Raw genomic sequence first — 12,090 nt, forward strand, 5'->3', positions numbered from 1 at the left:
GAAGCGCCAAGCCAGCGCCGAGGAATGTCGGCACTGGAATCGGGTGAGTAAATAAAAGGTTTTTAACCCTGTATGTAGCAGGAAGGGGGCCAGAGGGCACTATAGTGTTTGGCATGCATATTTGTATTCCTAACACTATAGAGTCCCTTTAAACTCTGGTAAATTGTAATTCAATGATATTTACATTCAGTCCAGATGCCAAGAATTTCTCTGTAAATATTGTGCATGTCGTAATCTGACTTTTATATCTGACGTGTGATTTGACTAGCTGAATGTAGACTTAAAAAATATTTTTAAAGTCTCACCATGTTATTTAGGTGTATTTGTCGCATAAGAGTGAAAAATAAAATGTATAATTTCTCGATTGGTGTACATTGTAATGATAGACCAAAGAATGACTTGTTTAAAGATGACCTCAACAGAAAACCTTTTCCTAGGTAAACAGATAAAATTTAAACATTCAGCTTATTACCTTTAGGCAATACGAAGTCTGCAACCACATGAAGGCGTCTGATCTGCTCTGCCAGTTGTTACATTTGAAGATACAGCTGTCAGAACTTTAGAACTTTGATGTGTTTATGATGTGAATTATAGTTTCAGTGCTTTGAAAAATATTTTTTTTTTTTTTTTTTAAGTGGTGTTGAAATATTCATAAACAATGTACATGTAACACTTTGAATTGTTTCTTGTAACGAAGCCCCTTGAGGATGGTGTTTTAGGAGGTCTGATGTTGCTCATGCTATCTTTAGCTTTGATTTCAGGGTAACTAAATATAACAAATGTACTGACTGTTATATATCGTGAAAGATGCATAGGTTTCACTCTGTGTATGGATGGAGACTTCTTTATGTAGAAGTGCCTTTTATAATGGCTTTGCCCATAGTGTTTTTTTTGTTTGTTTTTTTTATTTAAAGGAAAAACTCTGTGCACCATAACAACTTCATCTCAATGTTATGGTGCTAAGTGGTCCTTAAAAGGCTAAATCATTTAGGAAACTGTTTAATCACAAAGTTCTCCAGGTCCCTGTGACTCTTCCAGCCATGGCTTACCTTCAGAAGCTGCGTACTGGGGCAGTGGATGGGCTATCAGCCCTTTATAGCCTCCCATTGAGACAAATGCACTAGGATTGTATGTACTAGCTGTTCTCATTGTTTGTACCCTGTTGTCTCCATTCATAAAAGGCAAACTTAGTGTTTAAAATATAAATAAAATGTAATTTAAAAAAAATTATAAAATATAAGTGTGTGTGTGTAGATGTATGTATATGTGTGATTTGTTGTTTTGTTTCTTGTGTTGAGTCTTTGGTGCTTAGCATGGCTGTGTCACTTCCTGGTTTGTTGAGGACTCCAGATCAGTTGTGTGTGCAGATACCTGGTGCCTGCACTGTGTAGGCACTAAAAGTAGACACTAAGGAACCGTGCAACTCAAAACCCCATAGCCATATAGCTGTCCTGAAAGAAGTGCATTATTCTAAAATCCAGATGACCTTTTTTTTTTTTTTTTTTTTTTTTTCGTTTTGGGTTTTTTCTTCCCCTTTTTGTTAAATTCTTTAAATGTATTTTTTCTTTTCTTTTGTTTTTTGTGCCGCCCCTCCTTTTCTCCCCCTTCCCTTGCGTAAATTGTTAAGTCATCAACGACAATCCTCTGAATCATCCTGTAATTCTTGGGATGTCAGGATTCTGGCCATCAGCAGCTGAACTGAATGGTTTCCTGTTTGAAAAGTGTTTTTTGTTTTTTTTTTCAGAATAATTTTTGTTCCTTCACTCGGTATCGGTGTTTGTAAGAGGTGTTAATTCTGAGAATTAATTATGCCACCTTCTAGTACATAGAACTTCCTCTAGCCTAGATTGTTTTATGCTCACATTTCAGTCTGAATTTTCATTGATTAGTAACTTCCCACATCTCATTGCTCATCCAATCCTTGCTACTTGTTAACTGCCGTTCAATAACATTGCATTTTTTTTAAATGTATTTTTGAAAGGAAAAAGTATCCCAAATTCCCTCTGTGTTCTATAGATATTCATATAGGAGATTTTAAAATACCTTCTGATGATGTAGCAGAAAAGGTACATCCTTACTTTGACATCCTTCCTTTTTGTGGCTAATCTAGAACATCCTGTGTCTGTTTACAAGCAGTTTACATGGGATTAATCTGGATATAAATCGGATACAGGCTGCATTATAGATGTTTGCACATGTCGGTTCTTAAGAATAAAATATACATGTTCACTGGTAAACAATTGTCTGGAATATTGTAATTGGCAACTGCACCAAACCTCTTTTATAAGTTGTAGAAAGAAAAAAAAAAGACAATGGTTCACAAAATCTGATTGGTCTTGACCATTTAACCTCTAAAACAGCCCTAAATTTGTCCAGATTTCCATTTTAGTGGGCAAGCATGCTGAAAAATTTTAGTCCACAACATACCCCTAAATTTACCCATAGCCTTGCATTCACATTGTATTTGGAATTAAATTAAAGTTGCCACAATTTAAAGGGACCCTAAAGGCACCCATACAACTTAATCTCACTCTTTATTTATGAATGGGGAGCTACTGATTGGCTAGAGCGGTCAGCTGATGCTTTAAGCCAATCAGCTGTTGCCCTCCACACTCACTGTAACTCAGATTCAGAAACCAGATGCTGCCTCGTGAACCTTAAGATCAGTGCTAGAGGCAACCTTTGGAGTTAACGATTGGTGAGAATGATTTAACGTTCTTAAGGTAAGTGTGTGCCTGGGAGCTTTCTGGCACCATAACTTCATTTAGATGAAGTTGTTAAGGTTACCCCAATGTCTCTTAAGACCAGTCAAAAATCAATGACTGAATAATGCAGTCATACTAATTCAGCCTTTAATTGAGATTGGAATGTCTCTTCGCAATAGGATCTTTACATGTTGTAGGGCTATATAGACGTAGTGTGCTCTATCCGAACATATAGTGTTTAGTGATTATGAATGTGGACCTTTGTAAAGTAGCTCCCTGTCCCCCTGGCTGGGTACCTCCGCCAAGGACCGCTTCATAGTTGGAACAGAGGACAAACCGCAGCACTTCTGCCCACCGTCGCCGTGACTTGACTGGGGCCCTGGAACCACTCCTTCCTGGAGCCGAATGGGGAATTGGCTCTAGACACCCCCAGGCACTGGACGACACTCCGTTTTGGGAGCTCTAGTTCTTACAAGGACTTTCCCCGCTGAATCTCCTGCAAGCTGGAACAGCAGACACAGGAGTTAAATCTTCCTTCCCTCCAATAACAGGGTGAGACACAGTTTTGGAGTATGCATGTCACCATGCAAGGGGCACTCCCCCCTGGACCTGAGAGTAAACCACAGTAAAAACAAATACACAATTACATTGGCTCTTGGGTCCAGGACACTCCCATACAAAATCAGATAATCCCTCTTCTGTGCCTGGGAGATAATTGGATCAGGAACTGTACTAATCCAATTTTCTCCAAGCACAGAAAAAACATACTTTTGTAAAACACCCCAAAAGTACCCTAAAATACATAAAACCCCACAAACATCCCATCCCCTGATAGCCCTGATCTGGGTGACCAATATATCCAAAAATCACCCAGATCAGTTCAGGAATTTCCTGGAAGTCATTTGTTTGACCGAAGGCACGCATGGTCCCATGCCCTTAACGGTTCCAGAGAATCAGGGCTTGCGGTCAGTCTAGTTCAGTAGTTTGAAAACGAACAAACTACCGAAGAGAGTCAATAGTCTTACCCTGGAGCTTGTTCCCCTCGTCCAGACTATTGATTTCACCGAACAGTGCCCTTCTAAGCTGTATAGATCCGAATGCTGGCGATGATGGTCCAGCGGTGTTCGGGAGTTCGTGTCCGATTTTTAGTTCTATGAGATTCATGCCCAAACACCACTGGCTGCATTAATGCGAACAAGATGGCCACCACCTCGTGGTTGTCCATAGGAATTGCGGCCACCCAGACGAACAAGTAGAACACTGCGGTGAGAACCATTCCAAGTTGCTAATAGGTGTTAACAAGCTCCAGGGTGGTCTCCGGTTCGTGCGGTTGTTCAGTAACCGAACCATATAATCCCAGTTGCACGAACTGAGACTTTTATATCCTTTTATAGAAGGTCCATAGTCTGCAAGCAGGATCCTACAGGAACTCGTGGCAAACTCACTAGGGGAGTTTGTCACAACCTTAAAGGGTTAACATTTATTATCATGTCAATACAGAAAAGTTTGGATAAAGGCATTAATTCCGCCAGCTAATTAGAGTCAGTGTTCTATTATCCTATGTTGTGGGATAAAACCAATACAGACGTGATAAAATTCAGGTTTTCTGTGTGCCGTTTTGTTCTCAGAGTTTATTTTAATGTCAAGTTTTTTTCTTTCTGGTTTCCCTCAACATTGTACAGTTAATACTGTAGTCTGTAAGTCATGCATAGAATTGGTTTCTGTAAAACAAAGCATTTCATTTGTACAGCTTGTGGCCAGAATCTACGGTAGAAAGCCAAGGATGTGTCATTACTCCTCAAGGAACTTTTCATGTTGGAGCAGCTCCTGAACATGTGCTAATTTTTTTTGTTTAGTGACAAATTAATAAATTAACTCTTATGCTGAGCAGACCTTGCAATATAATTTTTTTTTTTTTAATGGTATCCACAGGAGTGCGTCATGAGCAGACACTTAACGTAAATGAAATAATTTAATATCTATGGGGTCAGGCAATGGCCATTTGACTTAACCATACATGTTACCAGCTAAATATAAAATGTCAAACTTATGCATTCTATTCAATGTATATACGGTCCATGCATAGTTATAAACCGCAATTGACTAGAGCTCCGAACAATTACCTAATTCTATCCTATCTAGAGGCATTATACCCACTTTTCACTCAAATATCCTCCGTTTTCACTAAGCAGCCTGGTGTCTGCTTTCTTTATAACATGCGTTTTCATGTGTTTGACGTAATTGCCACGATGCAATGTGATTGGCAACGTCCCCAGTCTGTGCAAATGCTTGCAAAGGCTCCCTGTACATTAACTTTCATTTTCCCCCTGCAAAATCTTCTCTTCAGTCTCCATCTTAACCTTTTAAGACTGTAAGCTCACAGGCCACGTAGCTTAGTAGTTTGTGTAAAAGGGCTGTAAATGCCAGATAAGAATACCGGAGGACTTTGTCCTCAATTCCTTTTTGTTTTGGTTTGTATATACTGTACTATCTATGTTCTGTGATTTTGTACAGCACTGCAGAATATGTTGGTGCTTTCTAAGTATCAATAACATTTTATATATTACATGCCGCAAACTGCCCTAGACCAATTCCCCTCGTCTACTTGTCCCCAGGGCATGGGGCCCACAAACACTGGATTGACTTCTTCTTCTTGATAGACATCCTTGCCATGTACAGTACATTTGGAAGAGAAGAATATTTATAAACGGCATGTATCATATGCCTTTTGATCTGTGCTTGAAGGTATACACTGCAAAAGCTAGATCTATGGGCCACTCTGTCTTCTCAATGAAATGGAGGAAATCCAGAGCGTGCTAAAAGACTTACTGTTGTTCATTAGTTACTACATGATACTGATTTCGTGTTGGACAGTAGAAGGGTTGTTGATGGTCACATTATAATTTAACTGCTGGCTTGGAATTCCCATTGTACCAATGAACTCTTATAATTATAAAAGTAGAAAGCCATAATTTAAAATAAGAATTCAGTCAATGTGTTTTTTTTTTTTTTTTGTAAAAGCTTGAAATTCATTTTAAAGAATTTTATATCACACTCTATATAGATGTAAAAACTATACTCAATGTAGGCTCTTGACATAATTTTTGTTTTTAGAATGTAATCCATTTTCCCTTAATATTAAATATCCCACATTGCCCCTTTATTTAGCTTGGGCATCATCCCTAACTGCATGCCTAATAAAATGTTGGTTTTTTTTGTATATAGGTGATCGATCAGAGTTACAAGACCTAAATGACCCAGAATCATGGAAGCCAATGGAGTTCAAATCTAACCAGTGGTTTGGAGCAACAGTGCGAGCCCATGGGAAGTCTATACTGGTAAGGATTACGTGAAAGGGACAGTAATGTAACATGGTTAAGATTGAGGCCTAGAACCTTTTTCCATCAATGTCACTGTAGTTCTATCTTGTGTTCTATCCTCTTAAAGAACTACTCTTCTTGTTTACTACTCTCCTAGGCTTGCGCCCCCCAATACTCTTGGCGAACAAAAAGCACGCAGCTCCGTGACCCTGTTGGAACATGCTACTTGTCGGTTAACAACTTCACCAACTTCTTGGAGTACTCACCTTGCCGGACGGGTATGACATGGTTGTGAGTTGGTGTGCAGGGATCTTTGTTCTGATGTGAAAGACAGGCCTTATATATTTTTAGTCCAAAGGCAGCTGGATGACCTGTATGAAAACTCTTGACCTCTAGTTCCCCCAAAACTCAATAATGCCTGCTGTAAGAACTGATCAGTCATTGATCTGTAATATATGAAAGCTGTCTCATAAGAGGAGGCAATAGAAATGTCACTGATACATCAATAACTTGGCCACATGGCTTATTGGAGTTGGAATGTGTCTTGGGTTTCATGCCGATATATGTTTAATATTACACATGGAGGACTATACTCGACAGATCAGGACTAGAAGTGCTCAATTTGGAGCAATCACAATTAAAACCAATGGAATGTTGCTACAGATGGCAATCCTCCAGTTTTGTTTTAATAGAATGTCCCTGTGGGATTGTGGGTAAATGGTATCTCGAAGTAGAAATGTTAATTTGATAGACAAGAGTAGTAAAGGCTTATATGGTTATTCACTAAAATGAGAATTTATATCAGTTTTTTTTAATTGGCTATTTTGACCTTACATTTGAATTTCACTTTTAATTATTCTGTCCTTGGTGAATAACCCAACTACTTGAGCATAAGAACTACTGTTCTTATGCATTTTAGTTTAGTATCTTTTATGTAGAGAGTTTTGTTTTTGTATTTTTTTTATTTTAATTTTTTAATTTTTTACTTCTCTCTTTCTCAGATTTAAGTGATGAATCTGGCCAGGGGTACTGCCAAGGTGGCTTCAGTGCCGAATTTACAAAGGTAAGTGCAAAAAGTCCTTGGTGATGGTTCTCCTATTAAAGTTTGTGTGCTTAATTTACCCCAATATGGAATTAAAATACTAAACTACAGGAGACTTAATAATAATAATAATAGAATGAGATCACTAAAACTGTGGACTTTTATCCGTCATTTCTCTGCATCTTCTAGCAAATCATAAAGCTGCTTAGTGCTCAAATGTTGCATGCAAGGATGCTAGCAGGATACCTCTAGACTAGAGCTGGAGTATCCAAACTTGACCCTTTAGTTGCTATATGAGGTTTGATATTCGAATTCTGGAAAGTGTATTCTGACACTGGAGCACAAAAAAAAAAACCTAAAATATATTAATGGTGCTAAATGCTGCATTTTTCATACATACTTTTTATGAATTATTTTTTGTACAATTTGGTAATTGTCTGCATCAGGCTTTTATTTTCATTCCTATAAAAATGTTTTTATATATTTTCATAGCTTGTTTGCATTTTAATTTTTGCATTGCTTACAATTACTTTTTTATTTAATTTTAATTTTTGCAGAGTGGAAGGATATTATTAGGTGGACCAGGCAGCTACTTTTGGCAAGGTAATAACATTTGAAGTCTTTATTCTTCTTTAAACATTAGGCCCAACTTTCCAGATTAAGACATGATTTTTAGCGACCGAAAGGTTGTGTTTACCTTATAATTTCTTCAGTACTAGGACAGTATTCAAATTATGTTATTGTGTAACTAGAAGGAGCGCAATGCCCAGAAAACTTTGTTCAAATTTTAAAGTGCATTCTCTGGTTGGGTAGAGTCTGGCTTTTCTGTATCCACCAAATATGCTGCTCTCAGTCAGGGGAGCTTGGCCATAACCCTAAAAATTTACACACAAGTGGAACAGGATAGACTGGGGGTAGTACTTGCACAAATCTCAGTTTTACACCAAGGACTTCTTGCTTGTAATCATTGCAATACAATACTTTCATATTTAATGCAAATCTGTTTGGAAAGCCAACATTAAATGCAAAAATCAGTATGTCCTGGAATACCACAATCATGATAATTGTATATTACAATGGATTGATTAAACTATTCAACATCTGCACATGCTTGTAAAGAAACTACATCTGCATTATAGTTTCTGCATATGCTTACTGTGAATTCAGCACTGTATACCTGCTTTGGACAATCCTAACTCCCACCATTAATCTTTCACTGACTTACTTTCTTGAACGATACATTAAACAGTTGCTCAAACGCATCATTGACTTAAACCATTCTGGGCTTTGTGCCCTTTCCTATTGCTTTCTTCAGGTCCTCCTGCAATTTTTCAATTAAAAATGCTTATAATATACTTCAAACTTTCAAGTCCAGAGCTGCCTGCAATGTGAAGAATCTCATCATGTCTATGGCCAGTGCCCTGATGAGACATAATTTATGCACAACTCTCATTAGGCAGCCTGGAACAGTGTCCTAAAACACGTGTGCCAGAGGTGCAACCTGCCCTCTGCACAAGATTGCACCTTTCTTGTTCTGTGCAATGTTTCGAGTTGAAATGTTGCTCATACAGAATGCTTGCTCCATAACCAATTCAAAAAGCAGAAGTCAAATCATTTCCTGAGCTGGTAAATTAAGCAAATTTGAGCACCAATCCCATTTACAAATGTGAGCAAAATATTTCAGTAGAATACGTATCCAGAGTTTGTTGTTCATGGGGTGTTATAATAGAAGAACTTAATAAATAAATAAATAACATTTAGGCACGATCTGCATGGCGTCTTGTCTTTCTGTCACCCTTTCACCTCTCAACGTGGATTGTAGGAATGATCTTGTTGCGTTGGTGTTCCACATTCTAAATAAATCTGAGGATGTGTAAGAAGTCTTTTTAATTTTATTAAAAACCTGGATTGTGGTCCTATTGTTCGAACTAGTTTAGCAATAATAATAATTAGGGAAAAAAACCTTCATGCTTACTTTACATATTTATTTTCCAACGTTGTTTATCCCAATCACTGCATTCCTTTTATTGTTGGCTCTTCCTGTAGTACTATAGTGGCCTTTCCGTTGTTTTGTCACAGTCATTCCACAATGCAGTTCTTTGAGTCGATATTCCGATGTTCTGAAGCTTTACTAAGGAAAGAGCTTCAAAGTTGGTTTCTTAAATGCTCAATTTTCATCTTGGCTTCTTTAACTTTCCAGTCCCAAACAATGGTTCCCTCCTATACATGAAATGCTGGTATTTGATTTACATCATTGTACACCACGCAGTGTTCTCCTCTTTGCTGAAAGATGCATTTTATTTCTTGTGATTCTCACATGGTTTCCTATTACACTGAGATCTTGTTGAGTTAAATGTGTAGTACAGTTACTGGATCGTGTATTCATGTGAGATTGGAGAATTTTGTATGTATATATAATTATTCAAAGAGCACGCTTGTGGTCTTGTGAAGTAGGCTTAATGTCTTTTGTTGTAACATACTGGAAGTACAAGTGTGCAGTGGAGTCAACGTTTCAGTCTAAACAGGCTTTCAAGTTTTTTGTTTTTTTTGTTGTTTTTTTTTTGTTTTTTTATTCCAATTTTAAAGGACATATGCACAATCTGAATTCCATTATTTAAATCTTTACATCTTTTAATCTTCCATATTTCTTGAAAAAATGTTGCCCTATTATAGAGGCCACCATTATTCTTCGGATTTACACTCTGAAATAGAAATTAGGCTAAAAAAAAAAAAACAAAGCCAAACAATGGTTAAAATGTTTTGCATGTTCACTTGGAGATATAGTTCAGAGGAAGTTCATAACCCAAGAACATCCATAACAAAATTAACATCCATACATTGTGTGTGGTTTTTTTTTTGTTGTTTTTTTTTTAGATTTAATTTTTTATTTTTTTATTTTTTTTTAGGTCAGGTGATCACCGCAACACAAGATGAAATTATCGACTCTTATTACCCAGAATACTTCATTCTTGAAATCAAAGGACAAATGAAGACACGTCAAGCTCACATCGCTTACGACGACAGTTACTTGGGTAGGTCAAACTATGCTTTGCAAATGCCGTCCAATTCTGGTCTCCATCCTTTGCTATACTGTAAAAAATTGTATTGCCTAATATCATTGCCAGTATACTTCACAGCAGGATGCAACTACGCATTAAAGGAAACTGCATACCTCACAAAACATGAATCCACCATGAGACACACTTAACTTTCTATAGCAATGCTTGGCTTGTCCCATAAAGTTTGAAAGGGTTTCTGGAAATTGTAGTTTAATTGTACAACTGTGTTATTTGAGCAAAAATATGAGCAAAAGACCTATACTGAACATGAAAGTAGTAGTCTAAGCTTTATACCATTACAGCTCTCTTTAGTAGATATGGTGCCAAGAGTCCCTGGCAGCATCCCACAGTCGGTAGTTAAACAGTTTTTCGAAGATGAAGGTAAACTTCTTCATTGGTGATATTCCAAAAGTACCATTGGGCACCCAGAGGATCGAGTGTCAGACCATTCAGAAATGGTTTGACTATTAACTGTGAGATGGAATATAGGGACTTATTGCGCCATTAACCTCTACAGTGGGCCATACTAATTGTTATTTATACATAGGTTGTAATGTCAAACACTACCAAACCTGTACAGCACCCAGTGTTATAAATTAGAAGATAAAATATTCTATAAAATATACTTCACAATGGATATCCACAAGAGGAAAATAGTACGCGCTTGCAATCTACAAAAACCAAATACAACAGCACATAGTGTAATCTGTATAATATAAAAAAACTAAAAAATATTGAGCAAATGGTGCAAGTTTAACTCATAAGTATAGAGCCGTGCCATGCTGGAATCTATATTAGTTGCATTAGTGTGCCAATATTGGCTTCGGTGATATTCCCACAGGCGGACTCAGGATGTGCTCCAAAAACGTTTTCTTAATTGTGAAGTATATTTTATCTTCTAATTTCTAACACTGGGTGTTGTATAGATTTGGTAGGGTTTGACATTACAACTTATTTATTTTTGTACTAAGGTGATTGGGGAAACACAGAATACTTTATACGCACCCATTATCACGAAGTTTGAAGCCCCTAGACACCTTTTTTTTTTTTTTTTGTATCAATTGTTCTAAAGTAACCATTTAATCTAACCTACATAGGACACCTAACCTAATTTCCTACCATGCAGCATTAAATGTTTATTTTTTTCTCTCCATTTTTTATTATTTTTTTAAGAATGTATTTTTCCCTATTAAGACCATTGCTAACTGTGATGGCTGGAATATTGCCAATCTTGCCCATGATACTATCGCAATGTCTTTTTTTAATAAAATAAAAGCTACTCATTCACTTGACATTGCTCACCATATTAAATTGAGCATTCTAATGTTCAGTAATACTAATGACTGTTCAGGCAATTAGACTGTAGTTTATTCTGCGCAAGTGTCAAGTGTTTGAATAGGTACTTTACAAAGAAAGTTAACTGTGCAAATCCTTGCTCCAGTAATCCTTTTATTTACAAATGACACTTGGGCTCATGCTGTAGTCTTGAGCAAACAATCTAACCACATGAAAAGATCGGAGCAAAGATTAATTCACTGGAGTTCCAGTGGCACTTTCCTCATTTCCTCAGACTGCGTGACTACACTATAAATGCAGGACCTCCTGAATGCTGCTCGATTGCCCTCTGTAGGAACGTACACGTTCTAGAAACCTGTTTGACAGACATTTGCTGTGTCCGTAGCAAACACAAAGTACCGTATATACTCGAGTATAAGCTGAGTTTTTCAGCACATTTTTTGTGCTGAAAAACCCCAACTCGGCTTATACTCTAGTCACTGTCTGTATTATGGCAATTTAGATTGCCATAATACAGACTGGGGGCTGGCACAGAGTGCTTACCTCTCCTGCAGCTCCTGTCAGCTCTCTCCTCCTCCACGGCGGTCCGTTCAGCACCTTTGTCAGCTCCCAGTGTAAGTCTCGCGAGAGCCACGGGGTCATAGTGCGGCTCTCGCGAGACTTACAGT

General features: G+C 37.5%; 1 protein-coding gene across 1 annotated transcript in view; it reads left to right on the forward strand.

The window, feature by feature from the left end:
- ITGA5 (integrin subunit alpha 5) overlaps positions 1-12,090 on the forward strand; it is a 79,461-nt gene that overhangs the window by 36,060 nt on the left and 31,311 nt on the right. The window contains exons 3-7 of the mRNA XM_063428412.1: positions 5,931-6,043; positions 6,183-6,303; positions 7,027-7,088; positions 7,625-7,670; positions 9,974-10,099. Coding sequence (XP_063284482.1) covers positions 5,931-6,043; positions 6,183-6,303; positions 7,027-7,088; positions 7,625-7,670; positions 9,974-10,099 — 468 coding nt within the window. The remainder of the gene's footprint in view (positions 1-5,930; positions 6,044-6,182; positions 6,304-7,026; positions 7,089-7,624; positions 7,671-9,973; positions 10,100-12,090) is intronic.

The sequence above is a fragment of the Pelobates fuscus genome, chromosome 1 (assembly GCF_036172605.1).
Source record: "Pelobates fuscus isolate aPelFus1 chromosome 1, aPelFus1.pri, whole genome shotgun sequence".
Classification (NCBI taxonomy): Eukaryota; Metazoa; Chordata; class Amphibia; order Anura; family Pelobatidae; genus Pelobates; species Pelobates fuscus.